This window comes from Sinohyriopsis cumingii, chromosome 11 (assembly GCF_028554795.1).
Source record: "Sinohyriopsis cumingii isolate HCF-2022 chromosome 11, ASM2855479v2, whole genome shotgun sequence".
In the NCBI taxonomy this organism is placed as follows: Eukaryota; Metazoa; Mollusca; class Bivalvia; order Unionida; family Unionidae; genus Sinohyriopsis; species Sinohyriopsis cumingii.
In genome coordinates this window covers 15,831,093-15,858,619 of record NC_142971.1, presented here as the reverse complement: position 1 = coordinate 15,858,619, position 27,527 = coordinate 15,831,093, and the positions used below count along the sequence as shown (strand labels likewise).

At 34.2% G+C, this 27,527-nt stretch overlaps 2 protein-coding genes across 5 annotated transcripts in view; one reads left to right on the top strand and one right to left on the bottom strand.

Moving 5' to 3' along the window:
• Positions 1 to 27,527, top strand: part of LOC149787657 (soluble guanylate cyclase 89Db-like) — a 351,631-nt gene that overhangs the window by 315,896 nt on the left and 8,208 nt on the right. For all 3 annotated transcript variants that reach the window (XM_089973848.1, XM_089973849.1, XM_089973847.1), the window contains 3 exons: positions 966 to 1,075; positions 4,487 to 4,576; positions 27,280 to 27,389. In XM_089973848.1, coding sequence (XP_089829974.1) covers positions 966 to 1,075; positions 4,487 to 4,576; positions 27,280 to 27,389 — 310 coding nt within the window. The remainder of the gene's footprint in view (positions 1 to 965; positions 1,076 to 4,486; positions 4,577 to 27,279; positions 27,390 to 27,527) is intronic.
• On the bottom strand, positions 1,447 to 16,905 carry LOC149787658 (fibrinogen-like protein A). Of its 2 annotated transcripts, XR_016424083.1 has the most exons (5): positions 16,690 to 16,905; positions 16,034 to 16,265; positions 7,780 to 7,904; positions 3,488 to 6,065; positions 1,447 to 3,230 (listed from the first exon to the last, which is right to left on the bottom strand). XR_016424083.1 is itself a non-coding variant. In XM_089973852.1 (4 exons), exons 2-4 carry the CDS (start codon positions 16,255 to 16,257, stop codon positions 5,266 to 5,268), a joined length of 1,149 nt encoding a protein of 382 aa, XP_089829978.1. In that variant the 5' UTR covers positions 16,258 to 16,265; positions 16,690 to 16,905; the 3' UTR covers positions 1,447 to 5,265. The 2 variants fall into 2 exon arrangements, 1 of the variants encoding a protein (XP_089829978.1); XM_089973852.1 differs by having other exon boundaries at positions 1,447 to 6,065.

The window sequence follows — 27,527 nt, the reverse complement described above, 5'->3', positions numbered from 1 at the left end:
TGCAACATTTGGCTCTGATGTGATGCCACATTACTAGAGAGCTTGCATAGGAACACAGTTTGTTTAAAAATAATTTGGTACTGCAACTGTTAATTTGCAGCACACTGTTTATTTATCTGGTCCCTAAGTGACCAGGTTTTTGTCACATGAGTTATGTCTCTCAAGATAAAGAGGGCAAAACTTGCCCTGCTAATTGAAAGGACTGCTCTGCAACATGCTCAACCTCAATGTCATGAACCATATTGATAAATATAAATATTTACAGTGGATTTCCTATGACAAATGAAACCCTTTTTTTGTCTCTATACTATATATATATTTACAGCGGCTTTCCTATGACAAATGAAACCCTTTATTGGTCTCTCATGACATGCTTGAGGCAAAGAGGGTGAAATTAGTCCTGCTAATTGAAATGACTGCATTGCAGTCCCGTGAGCTCCAATAACATGCTCAGTCATGGGGTCATGAACCATATCGACACTAGACATTGTTGCAATGTTTCCTACAAGAATGAAATTCCTTTGTTCATCTATAACCATGCACAGTTGTCCATAGTTTGTTGCAAAAATCCATGTGCAACAGGAGACTGGTTTTCTGTTTTGAATGTAGTGCATTATCCACCATTATGGTAGCAGAGCTTACCAGCACACTGAAAAATTGTTATAGGAAAGAATCACTCTACGCATAGTGCAATATAATTGAAACGGTTCTAATCCAAGTCTGATTATCTTTTACAAGAGTCAGAAAACACAAGGAAATACCTGGAACTAATGAAAACCTTCAAAAACTTTGTTATTAGCTAAAACCATGAACTGACCATAACTTTGGACTTGCAAACTGACAAGTCACATGACCTATGCATCGTCTCATGGGGTCCCTTAGCATACAAAATGTTCAGTGAAATGTCTGTCTAGTGGATTTGTGGCAAGTATTGAAGCTGAACTGAATTGAATATGTACTTGCAGGTATGCACACTGGGAGTGTAGTAAGTGGTGTGGTGGGGAAAAGGATGCCCCAGTACTGCCTGTTTGGTGATACTGTCAACACTGCTTCACGGATGCAAACCTACAGTGAGGTGAGTATACATCTGTTACAGTGATACCATTCTATAGTGGGAAGACAAGGGACTATAAATGTATATCCTATCAGATAAATATTTTTTATATTGAAATAAAATGTATAAACAAATTAAGGAGTTAATATGTTTGCCTTTTATTAGTATGTGTCCTTTTGCTAGTGTGTCCACTAAAATGGGTTTTATGATACATTGATGTTTGTGTGATTGACTTATTAAGAGTCAGCACTATAACTCTTGGTGGACTGAGAAGTCTTCCATGTGAGTTTTCCATTAGTCATAGGTGGTGTGCCCACAAGCAAGATGTTTCACCTTAACTGCACAAATCCTCAAGTGTAAAGGGCAATTAGAGAAGAAATAAAGAACTCAACAACGTTTGAACTAATATATTTATGAGAAATTATAATGACAAAGGAAATAATTATCAAACTTTCATGAAAAGATTTTTATTTAAGTTTGTGGGACAACGTTAAATTGCTTATATCTTACAGGAATCCTTCCAATAATTAATTTGTTTACTTCTTAACCTTGAACCAAATTTAATGCACTGTGACAGGAAAGCAAGAAGCTCCACTTTGCTTTTACAAGAAGCATATAAGTGATGTACCTGGTGGGAAAACTATTCTCCAATTATCACCAATCCTTCCCATTCCTTCTTTAAGTGTTGGAAAACTCAAGAAAAATACACACACACACATGCACACACACACACTATGAATACAGTAAACACTATCTATGTCAGTACCATATATTTAAATTTATATGCAACCGCTCTGGTGGAAGAGAGGTTAGAGCATTTGCCTCAGATGCAGGAGGTCATGGGTTCGATCCCTAGCTGAGTCATGCCAAAGATTTACAAAAATGGTACTAACTGCTGCCTCGCTTGCCACCCAGCATTAGCGATTAGTGTTAGGACTGGTCGGCCCGGTGTCAGGATAATGTGACTGGGTGGGACGTCATGCTACATGTCTGCGACATGATGTCCCAGTGCTAGATATCACTATAAACTGTCACACTGCAGGCATCATAGCGATATAACTGAAAAATTGTTAAAACTACATTAAAAAACCCAAATCACACACACACACACACACACACACACACAAATGTATATGCTGTTTGGATATTAGTACAATACAGTCAGTGTGATGCCAGGTGGTTCTTTCCGGGGTTTTCCCAGGTTCTTCCTCCATCATTAATACTGTCCACCATGTATAGCCTCTCATGTGCTGAAAAATGGCGTTAAACCCTACAACAACAACAACAACAACAACAGTCAGCATGATCATGCTGTCAGATGTAGCACAGGGAAGAAATCCACTGAAAGCATTATGGTGATCTTAGCAGTTCAAAATAATTGCTGTTACAATTGCTGTCATAAAAAATATACTTAAAACCTTTTCAGATCTAGACACATTGAAATTATGGTGTGAGTAATGCCAGGCTATGCATCTAGTGTTAGGTAAATATTGCATAAGTAACGACAAGCTATACACCAGGTGTTAGGTAAATATTGCATAAGTAATGACAAGCTATACACCAGGTGTTAGGTAAATATTGCATAAGTAATGACAAGCTATACACCAGGTGTTAGGCAAATATTCCACAAGTAATGACAAGCTATACACCTGGTGTTAGGTAAATATTGAATAAGTAATGACAAGCTATACACCTGGTGTTAGGTAAATATTGAATAAGTAATGACAAGCTATACACCTGGTGTTAGGTAAATATTGAATAAGTAATGACAAACTATACACCTGGTGTTAGGTAATTATGGCATAAGTAATGACAAGCTATATACCTTGTGTTAGGTAAATATTGCATAAGTAATGACAAGCTATACACCTGGTGTTAGGTAAATATTGAATAAGTAATGACAAACTATACATCTGGTGTTAGGTAATTATGGCGTAAGTAATGACAAGCTATATACCTTGTGTTTGGTAAATATTGCATAAGTAAAGACAAGCTATACACCTGGTGTTAGGCAAATATTGCATAAGTAAAGACAAGCTATACACCTGGTGTTAGGTAATTATGGCATACATAATGACAAGCTATACACCTGTTGTTAAGTAATTATGGCATGAGTAATGCCAAGCTATGCACCTGTTATGAGGTAATTATGGCATGAGTAATGACAAGCTATAACCTAAAAAAAAAAAAATATACTTAAAACCTTTTCAGATCTAGACACATTGAAATTATGGTGTGAGTAATGCCAGGCTATGCATCTAGTGTTAGGTAAATATTGCATAAGTAACGACAAGCTATACACCAGGTGTTAGGTAAATATTGCATAAGTAAAGACAAGCTATACACCTGGTGTTAGGCAAATATTGCATAAGTAAAGACAAGCTATACACCTGGTGTTAGGTAATTATGGCATACATAATGACAAGCTATAACCTGTTGTTATGTAATTATGGCATGAGTAATGAGAAGCTATGTGTCTTTCATTAGGTAATTATGGCATGTATAATGACCAGCTATGCACCTGGTGTTAGGTAATTATGGCATGTGTAGTGATAAGCTGTGCACCTGTTATGAGGTAATTATGGCAAGAGTAATGACAAAATATGCACCTGTTATGTAACTATGGCATAAATAATGACAAGTGATGCACCTGGTGTTAGGTAATTATGACATGTGTAATAACATGCTATGCCCCTGTTGTTAGGCTATTATGGCATGAGTAATGACCAGCTATGCACCTGGTGTTAGGTAATTATGGCATGTGTGATGACAAGTGATGCACCTTTTGTTAAGTAATTATGGCATGTGTAATGAGAAGCTATGCACCTGTTGTTAGGTAATTATGGCATGAGTAATGACAAACTGTACCCCTGGTGTTAGGTAATTATGATGAGTAATGACAAACTGTACACCTGGTGTTAGGTAATTATGACGAGTAATGACAAACTGTACACCTGGTGTTAGGTAATTATGACAAGTAATGACAAATTGTACACCTGGTGTTAGGTAATTATGACAAGTAATGACAAACTGTACACCTGGTGTTATGTAATTATGACAAGTAATGACAAACTGTACCCCTGGTGTTAGGTGATTATGACGAGTAATGACAAACTGTACGCCTGATGTTAGGTAATTATGGCTTGAATAATGACCAGCAATGCACCTGGCATTAGGCAAGTTGTTTGACAGTTTGGCAAGTGACATTTTAGCATACATTTCTTGAGAACTAATGTTCAGTGAAATGTCTTGCTCCAATTTTGTGGCTGTCTGTTTTAGAATAAAAAGAAGTGCATACAATTTCAGAGTGATTTTAATTTAAATTTACCCTGTCTCCTGAAATGCATAAAGTGAATCACAAGACCAAACTCTTTTGGTTCCTTTTCTCCGTTATACAAAGCTTTACTAATTGAAATTATTGTCTTGTTACAGCCAGGTCATATACATCTCAGCGAACCATGCCATAAGTGCCTTGAGAAGACAGAGTTTGTGACTATTTTACGGGGAAAGGTCAATATTAAGGTAATGCAAATTTTAGATCATAAAAATTCATTTGCATAGCATGGGATTTGTGAAAATGGTGTTATCTGTGTTAAACACCTCACCCGCTCCAAGTAATATTTTGGTAAGAAAAGTGAGAATTGTAATAAACATGCTTAGTAAATGTAATAGTTACATCAAAAGTTGTGCCCACAGTACTTTGCAAAGAAAACTTGTAAGGTCCTTATTCTACAAATTTTAAACTTCCTCAGCCATTAGTACCTGTATGCTGTCCTTACCACCATTCACCCTTGAAGCATATCATTGATTCTAGTTATGCATGTCTTTAATAAAGGTCTCTAAGCCTTTGTCCTAAATATGCAGCTCTGTTTTCTATCTTCTAACACTCCATAAAATTCTGCCAACACTGCTTTCAGAATAGAAAGATAGATTTTGCAAAGAATAAATTAGGATATCGTCCTGAAAATTCTGAGCAGTCTAAGGCATATCAGAGACAAGTCTTGACAATGTTAGAGATATCAGAGACAAGTCTGAACAGTGTAAGAAATATCAGAGACATGTCTGAACAGTGTAAGCATTGCCAGAGACAAGTCTGAACAGTGTAGAAATTATCAGAGAATGTTTATACAGAAATATACACAGGTCACCAGCAGGGAAAGAATGTTCTAGTTATTATGTGCAGTAACTCAGGTCAAATGTAGATCTCATATCTACTGATTATCAAGGTCACCTTCAAATTCATCAATGTTTATTTTGTCCTCATTGTCATCATATCCAGTGCTGTCCATTTCAGTTATATTTGTAAAAGTTGCATTTTCCGATTTAGAGTTTAGCATCTGCTGGAGCTGTCTTTCCATCCTTACTGCCATCTGTGGTTTTATCTTCATTTCTGCTCTCATGAGAGAATAGTTTGTGGATTTCCTCCACGTGTGCCAGATTATTCCTTGTACAAGTCCATCAGGAGAAGCGTGGATTGTGCCATTTGGAATGTACATTCCATTCAGTGAAAAACCACATGCCTTAAACCACCAGCCTGACTGATCTTTGTCTGCGCAATTAGCAAACCAAATATCACTGTCACGATCTGTTGTTGTAAATCTCATACCATTGTGGTGACTTAGAGAGTCACCAGCAGTACCATGATATCCAGTTACTTGTATATTATACCCTTCATTTTCATCGGCGATTTTGAATGAATCATACTCGGCATATGCATGGTTGTCTTCCCAATCCCATAAGTCAATTCTCAAGGAGTAATTCTGTTGTTTGGTCATTTCATGTATATATTCATTACCAAGCCAGTATTCCGCATTGTTGTTCCCAAAACCATATGCATAATCATCCCACTTTCTTGTGAAATTGACTTTACCACTGAGGCGTCGTTGTATAACTGTCCAACCTCCTGATCCAAGTTCCATGTCACACCAAACATTCAGGACTTGGAAATCAGGAAGTCGTATTGGATAAACACCACTTAAATGGATGTTGTTTATCATCAGCTCATAACAGTCTGAAATATTTAAAAGGTGAAATAACATAAATTAATTCTGAGTGCTTGTTTTCTGGTTAGAGTGGAACATATTTATAAAAAATGCTCAGGAGATGAAATTAATTTTTCTCACATTGTGATATGTGTATGATTGGGGACTATTTCTATCTTTTCCCATGCAATTATATTCCTAACACGTCATGATGAATCACATGAAAAATAATTTTTGGTTCTCAAACCCCTTGACGCAGTCATGTTTATGACTCACTTCCCCCTCTGCTAGGGACCACAGATTATTTTAATCTAAGAAAAACCCAGACAGTCTTGAAGGTTAGCAGGTTGTGACTGCAATCTTCCATCTCATGACCAACTGTGATCATAGTGCATACAAACTGATGTCTTTCACACATGACTAAATGTGACCATAGTGCATACAAACTGATTTCTTTCACACATGACCAAATGTGATCATAGTGCATACAAACTGATGTCTTTCACTCATGACCAAATGTCATAGTGTATACAAACAGACATCTTTCACACATGACCAAATGTCATAGTGTATACAAACAGACATCTTTCACACATGATCAAATGTGATTGTAGTGCATATAAACTGATGTCTTCACACATGACCAAATGTGATAATAGTGCATACAAACTGATGTCTTTCACACATGACCAAATGTGATCATAGTGCATACAAACTGATGTCTTTCACACATGACCAATTGTGATAATAGTGCATACAAACTGATGTCTTTCACACATGACCAAATGTGATCCTAGTGCATACAAACTGATGTCTTTCACACATGACCAATTGTGATCATAGTGCATATCTTAATATCCTGTTGACCATTATCCTGGATGTATAATTGGACCAAATTTTGTTTTCAGGTCAAACGTATGTATCATAGTTTGACTTAAGTTGATATTACTGTTAATGGAGAATTTTTCATTTCAGTGTGAAAATGATACAGCCACAAGAGTGTTTACATAGATAGACCATCAGTGACCATGGGATATTACACTTGTGGTTCTATAAAAACAAAAAATCCCTAAAATGTATTCTCCCATAAAGAAAAAGAATGTATAGTATGGCTTAAATGGTGGCCTTATTACATAGCAGGGAACCACAGTAGCTCAGTTGGAAGAATGTTGGAATCATAATCCAAAGGTTACAGGTCAAGTACCTGCTCAAGCCAGCTCAGAATGGCTGTTTCAGTGTGTGACCTGGGGAGAGGCTTTAAGCTCCAAGACTTCCTTGGCATGATATTGGAAGTAATGTTAAAACCAACAAAGAACAACAAAATCTTGCCTACTGATCTGCCTGAAAGTTCACCAGTTTAGACTACATGACTGATGGGTGTTTATTGGTATATCTGCAAAAGATTGACTATTCATGGCAACTTAAATTACCTTCCTCAAGACTTGTCACAGTATTCAATCCTGGCTTGTCTGGTAAAATTCAAAGCAGCAGCCCACTGATTATTAGTCAGACACTTTAACAACTGAGCTTGCATATGCATAATTATTAATTATGCAGACAGAAAGAAGTTTTATAATCTACTTAAAGCATGTTTTATTTTTTGGCAAGTTTTTAAAAAGATGCTCGAGCCACACCAATGGGGTAGACTTAAATACAGCATAACTCATTTCCATTTATCAGATTTGGGATGGGGCATCCTTGTTTTATTAAAACATTTTTTACATGAAGTTCAAAAAATCTTACCTCGAACAAGAGGTATACCCTCTTGCTGTTGGAATCCCCGTGTCCTAGCCCGTCGTCCATTTAGCTTACGTGTATCCAGACTTCGTATCTCTCGCTTCAGGTCAACAGACATCCTGTTTAGCATACTGAAATGTATATTTATTAATTCATAGACACTGATCATGTACTGCCAGAAAATGCATAAACCCAGATCATTTACTCCAATGTAATACATAGACCCAGATCATTTAATTCCATGTAATACATAGACCCAGATCATTTACTCCCATGTAATACATAGATCCAGATCATTTACTCCCCTGTAATACATAGACCCAGATCATTTACTCTCATATAATAAATAGACCCAGATCATTTACTCCCATCTAATACATACACCCAGATCATTTACTCCCATCTAATACATAGACCCAGATCATTTACTGCCAGAAGATGCTTAGACCTAAATAGATCATCCACTGTTGCATAAGGCATAGACCCAGATAAGTACTACAGCGTAATACATGGACACAGATAATGTACTACAACATAATACATAAACCCAGATAATGTACTACCACATAATGCATAGACCCAGATAATTTACTACCACATAATATATAGACCCAGATCATCTACTGTTGCATAATGCATAGACCCAGATAACTAAACATAATACATAGACCCAGATCATCTACTGCATTATAATATATGCATTCAGATCATCTACTGCCATATAATAAATAGCCCAGATCACCTACTGTCATCAAATACATAGACCCAGATCATATACTGCCATATAATACATAGACCCAGATCATCTGATACCATATAATACATAGACCCAGATGATCTACTGCCATATAATACATAGACCCAGATCATCTACTGCCATATAATAAATGGACCCAAATCACCTACTGTCATCAAATACATAGACCAAGATCATCTACTGCTATAAAGTACATAGACCCAGTTTTACATGCAGAAAGAAAGACAAATATGGGTGTTTATATATAACATGAAAAATACACCAACTGTTTTGTTCACATCAGATATTTTGATTGGATTTATCTAATGATTCCTTGTAGTTATACATAGATGATCTGCCTTTTAATATGAAATTGGTGTGCATCCATAATAACTCTATGGACAATGACATATTCTTTTTGTCTAGCTTGAAATTACATGTACCTATACTGAGGATGCTGTGCCTTGTTCTGTGAAACGGTCATATTAATAGAATTTGATTTAATAGTTTTGTAGTGCACTAGGATGTATGGTTGAATACTAAAGACATTCAAATGACCATTAATTAAGTACATGTTTAATCAAGTTTAATATATAAAAAATCCCGTACAGATGTTGTTTGATTTATGCTATAGATGCATTCTTGAGGTTACAGCATAAATCAAAATTGATATAATTTGAAAGAAATATAAATGAGCTGTGCATGAGTCATAGGACATGACACCACTGATGGCGTAATGAGCAAGTACACTTCCCCCTCGATAACTTGCACACAGCAGGGTCCACAAACATAGACTGCACTATAAGCAAGGTGTGAGTTACAAAGAGACCTCCAGAAATTGAAAAAATTTGCTTGACATTGAGAAAACCATGGTGGGGGCAGCGTCATTAGGGAACTGGGCTGTTTATTGACTGAATCCTCATTTTACAATCACATCGATAATAATTTTTAATAATGAGCTTTTTCTAATGAAGTTGTTCATTATTCTGTTTAAATTACATTTATTTTCAAAATGTCCAACATGAAAGATCATTCCAACTGGTTTAAACAACCATCATGTGTATGCCAAAAAATCTGTGTATTATGTCACTGCTTTTTATTTTCTTGATGAGTCTGGTTCCCGTAGTGGTGTTTAATATTATCCTGCCAAATCGTGAGTCCCAAGAGCAGGGAATGAGACTACCTGTTGATACACCACCAAATAAGATTCCTTTTTTTCAAAAACAGGCAACATTCATTTTGTAAAACAATCAAAACTCAATTTTTGTATTGTTCAATTAGTACAATATTTATGTCACGATTTCATTGGAAGTAGTAATGAAACTTCTTATCATCCTTGAGGATATCTCTACTTTTTTTTATATACTAGTAAAAAAAAAATGTAAAAAATTATTTTGTATTTTTGTATATAATTTTTTTATTCTAAATATTCTCCATTTCAAGAAAATATTTTTCCATCATCTCATCATTCTCTGGTCTTCTGCATCTTCTCTTTTCCTTTTTACTAAGTTTTTCTTTTCTCTCTTCTTCTTTTCCTATTTCTCTTCTTTTTATTTGTAGTGTTCTTGTTACTTGGTTGTTTTCTTCAGGTGGTTTCAATTCTTCATTGTTTTTAGTTGTCTTGGTTGTTCTTGGTTGTGCTATTGGTTTCTCGATCATCTGCAATACTGTTTTTGTATAAGATTCTCTTCTTGTTTGTGGTGTTGTCATTGTTGTTGATGTTGATGGCAGTGGTGTTTCATTCAGATCTATATTGGTTTCTACTCTCATTTGTAGTGTCATTTTTGTTCTTGGTGGTGATGTTATTCTGTTTAACATCCCCTGTACTTTTGTTGTTAAAATTGCCTCTGTAGCTGTTTCTTGTACCTATTGACTGTTCTCTGTTTCAGCAAAGTCCTTATTATTGTTGTCATTGGTTCCCCATTTAAATTTCACTCTATTTCTGCTGCTTTTTTTGTTGCTACATTCCCTGGAGTTGATCCTGTACTGGTTTGTTTAGTTGTCACGCTTGTTACCTCTTTGCTGTTATAATTTGTCCTGCTTCTTTCCAGTTGTTTATTCTGTTGTACTTACTGCTGTTTAACTTGTGATTTTTCTTTTTATTGATTACTTTGTCTTGGATTTGGGTAGTTTGTCTTGCCCGTGCCTTCTTTCTTCTTCTCTTCTTGGTTGGTTGGGCATTTGTGTGGTGTGTGCCCTGTATTCCCATATCTATTGCATTTCCTATGGTGTATGCGGCCTTTATATCATGACTTGGTGAGAAAGCCATGTAGGAAAAATGCTGGTTTGATCTTTGTTATGTCCTTTTCTGTCTCTAGTAGTCTTATGCCATTTTTGATGGGAGTGAGAGGGATGATGTCTATCTTTGCATTTAACACCTTAACTTTCAGCTTTGCTTCGATTTGACTATCTTTCTTTGTAAATTTTCTAGTTAGTCTATAGTTTTCAAATATTCATTCTGGTACTGGTAAGTATACTTCACGTCTGGAGTCCGGTGGACTTGCTTAGGCAGCATTGTACTGTGCTGTACTACTAGGATATTGCCCACAATGGTCCGTATCTGTGAAATCAAGCTCTTTATTTTACAAAATATTAATTTCGCTTGGCTGCCTTGCTATCTTTGATCACAGTTGTGAAAGAGTTGGTTAATTTAAGGTAGTTTATGTTACATACATAGTAACATTTATAAGTGTTCGATTGATCAAGTGAAGTGAGTTCACTCAACATATGACTGGGGCTAGGTTTGTTGGATTTTCGTTCCTTTTAACTTTTCTTTTATTCCACCTCCTTTATTTGATTTGAAAGACATAATTAACATGATAATACAAAGGAGGCCAGCTTTTAATTCAGTGCACCAATACAATAAATACTTCCAAAAGTCAGTTATCAAAACACGGTCGGCACTAAATTAGGTTCTCAGAGAAACACTCACGGACATAGTTGTTACGGTAGATTGACACATTTTTTGTTTAATTACAAGAGGACACATTGCATTTATTATGATTACACTTAAAAGGAACTAAAAGATAGAACTAGAACACAAATTTCAATTGACAAAATAATTATTTAGTTTATATTTATTTATTAAAGTACTGCCTCCACTCAGCATAAGTGACATTTTCATTGATCAAAATTTCCTTATACATGTATATTGTTAAATGTGGTGTACAAGAAATGTCATTTGGAAAGAAAATGTAAATTCTTGTATGACCTATTTTTAAATTTGATATTTCATAGTGTTGATTAAAATTTCCAGGTCCTATCTAACACTGTTGATGATAAAGTGAGCGATACATCAAAGTTTCTGTTGACAATTTTGATCGCAATTTTCTTTGGGGGTATTTTCTGGTTTAAAAAATGTGATCCATGCCTGACCCCACATTATAAACAGGTTTGTGAGTTATCAGGGTGCGAGTTATCGTGGGAGTGGTGTAGTACAAATTGAACGTTATTTCTCCATTTGTATCTAATTCTCTTTTCTCTCTTTATGAATTGAATTATTTCTTGTTGTATGATAGTTGGATAATTGGTAGATGGGTATATTTATATTTTCTGTTGATTTTAGAAACTGGGATTCCTGTTAAACATTGTATTATCCATAGGGTGCCTTGGCTCATAGTGGGGATGTTACAATTTTAGAAGAAAAAAACACATTATTGATTGCAATGGTGTGTTTGTATGTTTGCAATAAATCACAGACAGCATGTTCCCCTTGATCATACCTGACAAACTCCCAGACAGTGTCGGAGGATTTTTGAAACTCAAATAGTGTGTGTTTTGAAATGGGGTGGGGGAAGTGTGGAGCCAGGTGAATGATCCCCCAAGAAAGTTGTCATAAAATTGAGAATAAGTTATTTACTAATCTAAGTCTATAGAACTGTAAATTCAAACTTTAGCAAAAGAATATCACATCTTGTTTCTTTGAAGCATTTAATATGCTAACAAACAAAATATATAACAAACAAAATATATATCTAGTTGGTCGACTTAGTAATGTCAAATATCATTACCACACACATATAAAATATCATTACCACACACTAGTAATGTCAAATATCATTACATGACACACTAGTAATGTCAAATATCATTACCACACACTAGTAATTTACAAATATCATTACCACACACATATCAAATATCATTAACACACACATCACTACTACTCAGACATTAAATAAAAAACTTCACCAAGTTACTGTCTTTGAAATCCACTAGATAGTAGAATGCAGTCTTAATTGGATGCAATCCTTGTTGCTTTCAAATGTCTGCTAGTAGGTTAGAAGGTAATGCAAGTGTCTTTTGTGTTCATATTTGCACTTAAACATTGTTGTTCAAACTTCACTAAAGATTTTGTTGAATTATTCTCAGCATAGAAAGTGATCTTTTTGCATCTGCATTGCTGTGAGGGAGTGTCAAACATGCAGGTCTGAAAAATGAGCTGCATGTGCAAATGGTAGATTCTGCTAGGCAACAAAATTGCAGACAAATACTTAAGCTCTTCTGGCATGGCCTGTGGAAGATTGCTTAAACCTGTTAGTTAATTTTGGGATTGAGCTCTGCATTCATACTTTGTCCTGATGCTGGGTGGTGTTACTATGGCAACTGATGTTGTATGCTCCAGAGTGACTAATGTTATTATCATAGTGTGTTAGCAGTATGTGCAAAAAAATGCTGCACTTGTGCTGCTACCTAAATGATAACTTCCGCCCTGACTTTAACCAGATTCCAGGTGGAATTTTAAAGCAGATTTCACCTAAAGCCTAGATTCCACTTATAAATTTTAGGTGGATTCAGAGCGGAATCAGGGTGAATTATGGCCTGAAATATGCAAATTACTCCATTTATTACTAGGTGGAATTTGTTTATTCCATCTACTAAGCAGAATCCGTTTATTCCACTTATTTGCTTACAAAGTCAAAATCTGTCAACCAAGAGTTTGGACCTTTGGTTTTTGATGCATTATGCAAATGGCTCATCTTTCCCTGGATCACAACTGCATTTTGCAAATGACTCGTCTTTCCCTGGATCACAACTGCATTTTGCAAATGGCTCATCTTTCTCTGGATCACAACTGCATTTTGACATTTTGCTTTCAGAAATCAGTTACACTAGTATGCTATTCAAAATACCAAAATATTCATGGTTTGCATTTTTACATGGAGTAAAATCTGATTTCAAAGAAACCCTGCTGCTGAATATGAACTTGCCAATTATCATTAAATTGATGGTAAAAACATTTTCAGTTGAGACAATGATGTGTATTAACTTCTGTTCCTCAACCCAACTGTTTTATTTGCCTAACTTCAAATGAATTGGGTTGCTCAACTGAGTATACTTTACCTACACAGGTTTGCCTAATGGGCTGTCCTACAAAATCAAAATATTACCATAGCTATTGTTTGCCATAAGTAATCTGCGAAATGGTGGTTGTTTATCTCTGACTACCTTTCAAGTTTGCTTCTATGACAACCAACTGTATAAACTGCCCCAAGATTCGTGTTAAGAGGACTGTTTACAGTGTTTAAACAGACTACATATTACATGGTGGTAAAGAAAGGTCTTTCTCTACATTATCTTTTCATTTTTTTTCTCTACAATTACCGAAAATGATGTATTTTTTAAAGAAGATCACATTGGGGATGGTAGGAATCTTAACTCGTGACGTCTTTTGTGAAATGCATTATGGTAGGTATGCCTTGATAATAAAACATTTGGTTTTATGATCATCTGATGTGTAGCTCTTTCATTAGTTGTAAAGTGCATAAAATGAAGTAAAGTAGTTACAGTGTAAGTCTGAATATTATAGCTCATTAAGGAAATATGTAACAATTTCTCCCTAAATGTTTTTGAACTTTTGCTACAAATTAAATGTTACAAAATGTGTGCATGTGGTGAGGGAATGTATATGGGTATAATCAAGTTAAATAATTTAGGGTATGTAAAATTTGGTTTATATACTTGAGATAGATCAATATCTGCTTCTGACATCATTTGACAGCAGGTTTAGCTCAGCATTAATTCTAGGAAGATTCCCAAGGAATGCTTCCTTTGAGGTCATTTATAATTTATGGTCAACCTTGGGGCAGCATGCAGTACCAATAGGAATCATATATAATGAAATGTATAAAAGGAAAACCTTCTTGCTTATCTAATGTCCATGGAGCTGAAATACAGTTACATAAATATGCATAACAACAGTAAAAATAGTAGAAGAACTTTTTCACACTTTTTGAGGTTAACTCCCTATGTATATATAAATTTATGATCATTATCAACCAGCTGCTTGCCTCTAGTCAGTTAAACTAAATATCAAACAGCTCATTGACCAAGATACTCTGTTGCCAATGTAGCATCAACATCCACTGGTTGTGTACATTGCTATCCAATAATATTGCTCTATTGCTTGTTTATTAACAATGTAACCATCTCTAACCAATGTTTTCAGATGCCAAAAGATTAGTATTTGTTATTGATGTCCAAAAACCTTTAGGACAAAGAAACTAATTACAATCAAAACCAGGCTATGTTTTAGAACTGAAAATTTAGGGCTTTAAAATATAATGTTCAATTTTCCTGCATTTGATTGAATTATTAAAAAAAAATTTTAATAAGCAAGAATTCCATAATCATAATGGCAGATTTGCATTGTTTGCAGATGGTCTCAACTTGAATGCATATATATAGGATAAGTTTGCAATGTAGATGCAATCAGTCATATCAATCCTTTTTGACATATTTTATGTAAATTTGTCCATTCTCTTTTACCAAATATAGTTTCTATTACTGATAATAGTACAAAACTTTATGGCCTTACTAAAATTAGTAACAAAGTATAGATCCACTGGCCTTTCACATCAATGAAGATAACTCAAATATAGGTAAATGATTAGACCTGATAGTCATAATGTGTCTTGGATATCTACTGATGATAATACATGTACTTGAAACAATAATAGAAATTTTGCTTTAAAAGAAGATCAAAATCAATTCTCAAATAATGTTTCAAATGTTCATACAATCTCTGGTGATATTTAATGAAAAGAAAATTTTTGAAACATATTATAATGATATTTAGAGCAGTACCATATATACATGCTTATAAAGCAAGTCAAAACTGCAACAACAAAGAACATATCTTCTTTTGTATAATTCACCTGTAGATCAGGGTCTACATTGTTTATTTTTCTACTGATTACTCCTAATAAACTGCACAGACCCAGATCTCCCAGCGCATTATGAGATAGCAGATAAGTGAGTACCGGTAAATATGTTTGTAGTAGTAAAAAGGACCATGAGTAGTTATTCAACAAATAGCAATATCTCAGGAGTTGTGTTCTACCATCTGATGTTATGCAAATTAGGATCAGTAGACTCCTCAAAACCATTAGTATTGTCAATACTTTGATTCCTTGCATTAACTTGACACCAAACTGACAACAAATGAACATCAGATCATGATTAACATGACACCAAAGTAAAATGGAGGGAGATTAAGAACATCCAAATGTTTTTACTAATTACCTGTAAACTGTGTCGTATTGTTTTTCTCTGATGTATTTCTCATATTCAAAATCTCGCTGAAGCTTCTCCAGTAGGAGACAGTGATGTTCATTTTGTAGTGGTGGAGACAGGATGCGATACTGCATGGTGCGACACACACTGTCCTCAGCTAAAACTATTTCCAGACACAGGAGAGTTAGCATCCCCCAAAGTCCTAAACCTAGGCTTTCCATGTTGTTAAACATTTTGTCACCTGATGGTATAAAGAACAACAAAGTCATTATTTGGAAGAGTTTATCTTCCTGCAAGCTTTAATCAATTCTTACCTTTATATTTTTAGAACTTATGTTTTAGTCTATATATTATAGCTTGGATTGTGCTGACATGCCTTTAAACCCTTGGTCTTACACACACACACACACACACACACACATAGACACACAGACACACACACAGATTACTGTTTTATCATCATCATCATCATCATCATCATCATCATCATCATCATCATCATCCTATTGTGGCACAAGATTTATTTATTTATTTGTGTGAGCTTTCATTTCTTATTAACATAGCAGGAATTAATGTTATAAAATAATTTAATAGAAACAAAATAACCAATGCAATGTAAAGTCTACATCCCATATAAACAGTGCCAGACAGAAATGAAAACTTACCTAAAGAAATCGTCTAATACAGCTTTTTTCCTATACTTTTCACAATCCATATGGTCATCTTAAACAACCAGCATCCACAAAAATGGCAAAATCCATGATAATCAAAGATTTTACAGGATTTTTAGTTGTTTTATAGAGATTTTGTATCCCCTGCGGGAACTTTTTGTTGACATCAGCACACAGTATGTGTGATGTGGCAACTGGTGCTAACATTGTGTTTAATGGTTTTAAACCATATGACCAGCTTATTGCAGTTTGAAGTAATTGAATAATTCGGCTTCCTGCTGTGGTTTCTATTGCTCACTCAGCAAACTAATACTAGTGCACTTGAGGAAGAGAAGGTTGTGTTTTTTTGGCAGATTTTGTTTTTATATATTGTGCTCTGTTTCAATTACCATAGTTACCATGAGAGTTTTCATATTAGTGAATAAAAACATTAATGCATGAAATTGAATGGATCAGACTTGGAAGGCATCTAACATTACCAAAAGTAGTAAAATCAAGACCATCTTGACCTAATTTTTCATGGGCCACAGATTTTTCGCAATACTAGTTCTCTGGTACCCAGTTAATAACTGGGTCATTGATCAGGTTTAACTCCAGAAATAATGTTTTGTTCTGGACCCTTTTATTTTTATTATTATTATTATTATTATTATTATTATTATTATTTTTAGCAGTAGTAGTAGTAGTTGTAATAGTAGTAGTAATAGTAGTACAAAATAAGCTAAAGTGTATAAAAGTTAGTAAATGAAAACAATGCACTTATATTTTTTATGACTTTTATTCTTGTTCTAAGTATTTCATTAAATGATGGCCAATGTAATATGCATTAAGTCATTATAGTTAGGACAGCAAAATTATCGCTATGAGGAGTTCTGGGTAATGGAGAGAATTTCATAATGAGACACCTAGTAATCACAAAATGTGTGAACATCTGGCTTAATTAATTCTACAAACATGTTAAGATATTATTCCAATACTGATTACAATACTGATTTTAATACTGATTACAATGCTGATTTCAATATTGATTACATTACAGACTTTAATACTGATTGCAATACTGATTACAAAACTGATTTTAATAATAATTTCAATACTGTTTCAATACTGATTACAAAACTAATTTCAAAGCAAATTTCACTACTGATTTCAATACTGATTTCAATATTAATTTTAATACTGATTACAAAACTGATTCCAAAACAAATTTCAATAATGATTTCAATACTAATTTCAATACTGATTACACTACATGCTTTATTACTAATTTCAATACTGATTCCAATACTGATTTCAATACTGATTACAATACTGATTTCAATGCTCATTACATCACAAACTTCAATACTGATTTCCATACTGATTACAAAACTGATTTCAGAACTAATTTCAATACTGATTTCCATACTGATTACAACACAGATTTCAATACTTAATATTAAACCAATTTCAATATTGCCTACAATACTGATTAAAATACTGATTTCAGTACTGATTACAATACTGATTATTACTCATAACTCAAAGGCAGATGAAATAAATTTTCTTTCATGGTCATTCCTTATTCCTCAGTCATCTCCACACCTATCTTTTCATTTCTAATAAGAATAGACATAAAAGACAAAACCACAAAATGTGAATGTCAAAATAGATGATTGAACTCAAAGCCACAGAGGTGCAAAGCAAATACATTTAACTGTTGCACCATAAGTCCAACTGCAAACTGCACAGACCCAGATCTGCCGTCACATAATGTGCCAGCAGATCTGGATCTGTACAGTTTGTTAGGAGTAATCAATAGAACAAACAACATAGACCCTGATTGGCAGGAGCATTATGCTAATGCAGGTCAGGATCTTTGTTATTTGCAGTTTTACTCGACTTACAAATGAGTATATATGTAGGCATTCTGAAGAAGCACAAATAATCACTTATACAAACTGTAATCGATTGTCTGGTTCCTTGGACTGACCAATGTTTGCTTCTGATTTGATTGATCATTACTTCATTTTGTATCTGATTGCTTGCCAGGAAGGAAACAAGGAAACACCTGTCAATTTACAGTCAGTTCATGAATGCTGAAATTGTTAATGCAGACAAGACTCATTATTGTTTACCTTTCAAGAGAGTTTATAGGGTCATTTCATTTATCAACAGCATCTAAGAACCTCACCCTAATTATATGCATATCAATGATATCCTTTTAAAATCTGTTGCACAACAAGAACTCAGATGCAGTAATAAAAATTGATTTGTTTGCATTAATACCTATGCTAAAACCACATTTCAACTTAAAAGTGATTTTTGCTCTCTTTGATCAGAAATTAACTATTATGCATGGGAAAGGAAGATTGAATAACTCCTTTTGTTAACAACCAATTTCATCAAAAGTGTGCAGTTTAATAAAAAAAATTACTCTATAAAAATTAAGGATTTTGCCAATATCCTTGTTTTGTTTGATGTTTTGAGATTACATAGATAGAACACTATGTAGCAAGATTATACTTATGTGAATATCTATATATATATATATATATATATAATGTACATAAGTGAATAACCAGGCCTTTTCTATGTCAGATAGTAAATACAGTAGACCCAACAGTTCTTTATGTAGCACACTTGCTTTCAAAGGACACCCGTTAAGAAATATTTTTAAAAAATGTTATTCTTGCATTTTTACCTGTATTAAAAGGGCACCTGTACATAAAAGACAGTTTATTTATTGTTCTTTGTAGACAGGTTTTCCTTTAATTTTGTTAGGGTAATTACTAAATAAAAAATTAGATCTTTTACCAAAAGACAAAATTTTGATGGGCATACAATTTTATGCATTTAAATGAGGAAATAAATTGGCAGAATTAGTGTACATATTTTCTTAATTATAAAGAAAGTCACAAAATATGTTTCTAATACAAGAGTAAATAACCAACAAGTCAGTCAGAAACATTTTGTCATAAATATGCTAACTTCAAAGAATTTTTGTTAAGAAAATTCATTGACACAACAAATTTTTTACTGACAATATTTTGTATATGACAAGAATGGTCCAGAACAGAGACACTCTGCTCCGGTGACCTAGTGGTTAGAGCATCTGCCTCAGATGTAAGAGGCTGTGGGTTAGATCCCTGGCTGAGTCATACCAAAGACTTACAAAAATGGTACTAACAGCTACCTTGCTTGGCACTCAGCATTAAGAGGATATTGTTTGGACTGGTCGGCCTGGTGTCAGGATAATGTGACTGGGTGGGACATCATGCTACATGTCTGTGGCATGATACCCCAATGCTAGACATTTCTATAAATTGCCACACTGGAGACATCATAGCTATGTTAAAAATCAAAATCACACACACGTTGACACAAACATATTCAGTAGACTCTCATTGTCTCATATACACAGTAGAGGTTAAACCATTACAGACAGCTGGCAGACATATTTTTAATTATATTTAATCTTGCTGACTTGACTGAATTCTTTTGTTGAGTCCTTAGAGGATAATAGATTTAAATATTCTTGTCTATAAACACTGGACCCAATTAATAGCTTACTGCTTATTTGCATTATCTTAGATATTTGCATAAAATTTCCATATACAAATCCATCTCTTCATAGTCATCATAAAATTTGGCTGTATGCATATGTTATTTCATATCCTACGTCTCTGCATAGAAAGATATCAAAAATTTGTTGCCTTATGCAAAACTACACATGGGCCTTTACTGATGAATATGATCATCCCTTATGGGTATGGTTGTTACTTATGGGAATGACTCTTACTTTTACTGCGAAAGTAAAGTATATTTATTATTTTTATAGTAATAGATTACATAATGATCATCTGGTTGTTATGTCCCTTGCCATCGCATTGTACAGTGATTATTGGTCAGATTGAAAGGGGGTTGGGGTGGTTTTTATGCATTTGTTCAGTGCATGATAGGCTATACTTTGTGGCCAGTATAACTGATGGAGGACGAACCCAGAAAAACCATAGTAAGTAAGAATCACTAACCATGGGAAGCTACTTGCATGCTGATTATATACCCAATTGGCAGACACTACGACTTTAACCCACACTGACAGAAGTGAGTTGACAGTGATCGGTAAAGGCTTTAGACCATACAGCCAACTGATGATGGACCCCCAGAGATTGAAAGAAGTTTAAATAACATAGAATTGACGTTGTAATAACTGCATTGTGTGCCACCCTAACTGATGCAAGGTCATTGACTTTCCACAATTTAGATACAGGAAATTAAAAAATGAATAATTATGAGGTTTAAATTATTTTAATGTGATTCATACATATATTGGTGTTTAATATATAGTATTTAGTGATGTCCAATATTAATTTTTTTAAAAGTTTTTGGGGAGATTTACATAAAGTCTTTTTAAAAATGGAGCTGCAAACATTGCTGCATAATCACTCACATTGCACATTCTCAGTGCATTATTTCGTATTTTGTATTCAATCATTTAATAGAAATATAAGTAATACAAATGTAGCCCAGTTATATCTCTCACTGTTTTAAATTCAGTTCATTTAAGGTTGTATTTAACATGTTGCAACAGCAGTTGACTGCAATATGTCTTTGTCTTTATATTTGGAATAGTTAATTCCGTTTGTTTTCATATGTTTCTGGTTATTTGCATAGACTGGCTAATTGAATATTTGTTTGGACAATGCAAACAGTATGCAAATAAGTAGGATGCACTGTACATATCAGCTGCTGGTGAGAATACTTTTATGGAATCAACTGTATTCAGCTATACTTTCAGCCTCTCTTTCTACTTTTTCTACTTTATCTTTGTTTAACAGTACAAGTTTAATTGATTTAGAGTTTAAGTTTATCATATAAATGTTGCTAATGTACTTCATTATCTACATGTATACATCTATATTACTGTAGTTACACAAAACTGATATATTCATTATTCTGTAATTCAGTCAAATAAAATTTTAAAACCTTACTTAAATGAAATCTGTCTGCATAGGTGTCATTTGACTAGGAAAATTTATATGTAAAGGAGTCTTTGTACAAGGAAATTTTGTATGTAAAGGGGTTATTGAACAAGAAAAATTTGTTTTTAAAGGAGTCATTGGACAAGGAAAATATATATGCAAAGGGAATCAGTCAGTGGACAAGAAAAATTTGTATGTAAAGGAGTCTTTGGACTAGGAAAATTTGTATGTAAAGGAGTCATTGGACTAGGAAAATTTGTATGTAAAGGAGTCATTGGATTAGGGAAATTTGTATGTAAAGGAGTCATTGGACTAGGAAAATTTGTATGTAAAGGAGTCATTGGACTAGGAAAATTTGTATGTAAAGGAGTCATTGGACTAGGAAAATTTATATGTAAAGGGGTTATTGGACTAGGAAAATTTGTATGTAAAGGAGTCATTGGACTAGGAAAATTTGTATGTAAAGGAGTCATTGGACTAGGAAAATCTGTATGTAAAGGAGTCATTGGACTAGGAAAATTTGTATGTAAAGGAGTCATTGGACTAGGAAAATTTGTATGTAAAGGAGTCATTGGATAAGGAAAATTTGTATGTAAAGGGGTTATTGGACTAGGAAAATTTGTATGTAAAGGAGTCATTGGACTAGGAAAATTTGTATGTAAAGAAGTCATTGGACTAGGAAAATTTGTATGTAAAGGTGTCATTGGACTAGGAAAATTTGTACGTAAAGAAGTCATTGGACTAGAAAAATTTGTATGTAAAGAAGTCATTGGACTAGGAAAATTTGTATGAAAGGAGTCATTGGACTAGGAAAATTTGTATGTAAAGAAGTCATTGGACTAGGAAAATTTGTATGCAAAGGAGTCATTGGACAAGGAAAATTTGTATGTAAAGGTGTCATTGGACTAGGAAAATTTGTATGTAAAGAAGTCATTGGACTAGGAAAATTTGTATGTAAAGAAGTCATTGGACAAGGAAACTTGTATGTAAACAAGTCATTGGACAAGGAAAGTTGTATGTAAGTTGACCAGTAAAAAAATGCATATGACCCACACATGTATTAGGATTGTGATTTTCTGTTATACTGGTCACCATCTTATAAGGCCACCCATTTTGCACTGAAGCATTGGTATTATAAAAGAAGTGACCTCTCTTGATTGGGACAAAATGGTAAAACTGTAAAAATATTTGGTATTGGGCCAGGTGGCATTTCATCAGTGGGTGGCAATTAATCTTGTCATGTTTGTGGTGGACCTGAGATTTTCTTTCTCAACCAAAATAATTTTTCTTCTTTTATGAAAAGATGATTTTTTTTAACAAAATTGATGGACAGAATTCCTTTTTTTGAGGCAAATGAAAGTGAGGCTATTTTTGAAAGATATGTCCAACCCCCACCTCCCCCAAATAAAATGGTCAGTCCCTAAGTTACAGATTGGAGCATTGGCATTTAAGCAACAGGATGAGTTGATCTTCTGTTTAATTGAACTGGTTTGTACCCAGAGTTTTGAAAAGAAAGATTTAAACTGAATGGAATATTGGGTATTAAATGAGGTTGACCCTCTATCAGACCATCAGTTGGGGTTCAGAGGTAAAGGCTTGGTGGATACCTGGGAGGCAGAACCCTGGAAGTTCCTGTAATGTTAGGAAATTTAAAGAAATGCTTGGAATTCTCATTTCTTCAAAGAGTACCAATTTTTCTGTTACAAACCAGAAATTTAAAGATCGAACAAAATGATGAATCATCAGTGAAGACATAAGGATCCCTTTTCCATCAAAGGGTTTCTAGCAATGCTGAGTAGCAATGATAATTTTGCTTTCTCTTTGAAAGACGTTACTTCTCTACAAATCATTACATGGTAGGCTTATTTCTAAGCACATGCTGTTTTGAATTTGTGTGAAATGTACATATGTATGAATAAAGCCCATCTCAAGCAACAATTTATATTTATCTAAAGCAAATTCTGAGTTTTACAAGAAAAGTGTTGCTTTTTCTTGTGTCAAACTATGGAATTCCATTCCAACCTATATAATGTTAGCATTCAAATTATGGAACTCCATTTCATTCCACCCTATATAATGTTAGCATTCAAACTATGGAACTCCATTTAATTTCACCCTATATAATGTTAGCATTCAAACTATGGAATTCCATTCCACCCTATATAATGTTAGCAGTCAAACTATGGAATTTCATTCCACCCTATATAATGTTAGCATTCAAACTGTGGAATCCCATTCCACCCTATATAATGTTAGCATTCAAACTGTGGAATTCCATTCCACCCTATATAATATTAGCATTCAAATTATGGAACTCCATTTCATTCCACCCTATATAATGTTAGCATTCAAACTATGGAATTCCATTCCACCCTATATAATGTTAGCATTCAAACTGTGGAATCCCATTCCACCCTATATAATGTTAGCATTCAAACTATGGAATTTCATTCCACCCTATATAATGTTAGCATTCAAACTATGGAATTTCATTCCACCCCTTATAATGTTAGCATTCAAACTATGGAATTCCATTCCACCCTATATAATGTTAGCATTCAAACTGTGGAATTCCATTCCACCCTATATAATATTAGCATTCAAACTATGGAATTCCATTCCACCCTATATAATGTTAGCATTCAAACTGTGGAATTCCATTCCACCCTATATAATGTTAGCACTCAAACTATGGAATTCCATTCCACCCTATATAATATTAGCATTCAAACTATGGAATTCCATTCCACCCTATATAATGTTAGCATTCAAACTGTGGAATTCCATTCCACCCTATATAATGTTAGCATTCAAACTATGGAATTCCATTCCACCCTATATAATATTAGCATTCAAACTATGGAATTCCATTCCACCCTATATAATGTTAGCATTCAAATTATGGAACTCCATTTCATTCCACCCTATATAATGACCCTATATAATGTTAGCATTCAAACTATGGAACTCCATTTCATTCCACCCTATATAATGTTAGCATTCAAACTATGGAATTCCATTCCACCCTATATAATGTTAGCACTCAAACTATGGAATTCCATTCCACCCTATATAATGTTAGCATTCAAACGATGGAACTCCATTTCATTCCACCCTATATGATGTTAGCATTCAAACTATGGAATTCCATTCCACCCTATATAATGTTAGCATTAGCTGATTCATCCAAATGTTTTATCAATCATATTAGCTTCTATAGAAACAATAATTTGTATCATTCTGTGCTTTTCGTTACTACCAGTATTCTTCATTAAAACAATGTTTTCATTGACTCACCAGCAGTGCACTATATATGTCCACTAATTTAGTTATCTTGTTCATATTATATAATAAGACAGATCAGATGGGTAGTTTAATTGTTCTGTTGTTGAAAGACATCCCAACTTGTAAATTACATGTATTTGTAGAAGGCCTCCTATAAGATTGGGTTTGTGGACAAAATGAGAGTATTCTTTAAAGTCTTTATTATTATTATTATTATTATTATTATTATTATTATTGTTATTATTATTATTATTGTTATTATTATTATTATTATTATTATTATTATTATTATTATTATTATTATTATTATTGTTATTATTATTATTATTATTATTATTATTCCAAACCATAGCATTTGATAATGAATGAACGCACAATATTTTACCACTATGGATAATTAGAACAATTGGACAATTAATAGTAAGACTTTCCTTGATGATCGTATAGTTACAGGTATGCACATTTTTTCTGCAGACATAAATGGTGATGTTTTTATACCATTACACTCTTTTGGTAGGGGCCTGCATACCTGCAGATGTGTCATCAATAATAGTGGCATGTTTTGCCACTGATGTTGTGGTACAATATGTAGCCTGATACAAAATATTTCCTGATACACAGGTCTCAATACAATATTCATCCTGATACATAGGTCCTGATACAATGTGTCCTGGCACATCAATTCTGAAATTATACATGTCCTGATGCTATCTGTATCCTGATACACACACAGATCCAATATGATATACAGCTCTGATGTTGTATGTATCCTGATACACACACAGATCCAATATGATATACAGCTCTGATGTTGTATGTATCCTGATACACACAGATCCAATATGATATACAGCTCTGATGTTGTATGTATCCTGATATACACACAGATCCAATATGATATACAGCTCTGATGTTGTATGTATCCTGAGACACAAATCCTAGTATATGTATTCTGATACATAGATCCCAGTATATGTATCCTGACACATGTATTCCAATATGATATATATCCTGATACATAGTTCCCAATATGATATGCATCCTGATACACAGATCACAGTATGATATGAACCCTGATACACAGATCACAGTATGATATGAACCCTGATACACAGATCCCAGTATGATATGAACCCTGATACACAGATCACAGTATGATATGAACCCTGATACACAGATCCCAGTATGATATGAACCCTGATACACAGATCACAGTATGATATGAACCCTGATACACAGATCACAGTATGATATGAACCCTGCTACACAGATCCCAGTATGATACGAACCCTGCTGCACAGATCACAGTATGATATGAACCCTGATACACAAATCCCAATATGATATGCATCCTGATGCACATATCACAGTATAATATGCATCCTGATACACAGATCACAGTATGATATGAACCCTGATACACAGATCACAGTATGATATGAACCCTGATACACAGATCCCAGTATGATATGCATCCTGATACAAAGATCCCAGTATGATATGAACCCTGATACACAGATCCCAGTATGATATGAACCCTGATACACAGATCCCAGTATGATATGAACCCTGATACACAAATCCCAATATGATATGCATACTGATACACAGATCACAGTATGATATGCATCCTGATACACAAATTCCAATATGATATGTATCCTCATACATCCTGATATAAGGACCTTGAGCAGCAGTGTGGTCTAAAGCATTCACTGTTATGGATCACTGCCATCTAACCTGTCAGTGTGGGTTCAAGTCTTAGGCTTGGCCAATGTCAATACATGAAAAAACTTGCCAGTAGTTTCCCATGGGTTGGTGGTTCTTCCTGGGTTTTTCCTCCACTATGTATAGCCTATCTTGTGCTGAAAAATGGTGTTAAACCCCACATCATCAACAACAATGGCAACATCCTAATACACAGTTCTATGTGTGACATGTATGCTGATATACATGTTCTGATTCAACCTTGGTATCTTTTACACAGAAGTGTCCTTTAAGACAGTAGTATCCCTTAAAATAGAAGTGTCCCTTAAAACAGTAGTATCCCTTAAAACAGAAGTGTCCCTTAAAACAGTAGTATCCTTTGAAATAGAATAAACCCTTAATACAGTAGTATCCCTTAAAACTGAAGTGTTCCTTAAAACAGTAGTATCCCTTAAAAGAGAAGTGTCCCTTAAAACAGTAGTATCCCTTAAAACAGAAGTGTCCCTTAAAACAGTAGTGTCCCTTAAAACAGGTGTCCCTTAAAACAGTAGTGTCCTTTATTCAGTAGCATCTTTTAAGACGGGTTTCACTGCATTTCAACATTACTGACATCTGACTATATGTTCAGGGCAAGGGTGAAATGAACACATACTGGCTGGCAGGAAGGCAGGGTGAAGAGAGAACAGCCAAGATCCTCAAACAAATCAAGGAGGACAAACTGAAGTCCTTTGAGTACAGGTAGGGCTATTAATACTACTTCTGAGAAAATTATTAGGAACAAGAAAATTATATTAGTTGCTCACTGTTTAATTAAACTTTTTTGGATCTAAACAAAATTATTCATAATAATAATGAAGTGGTCATTACAATGAATAC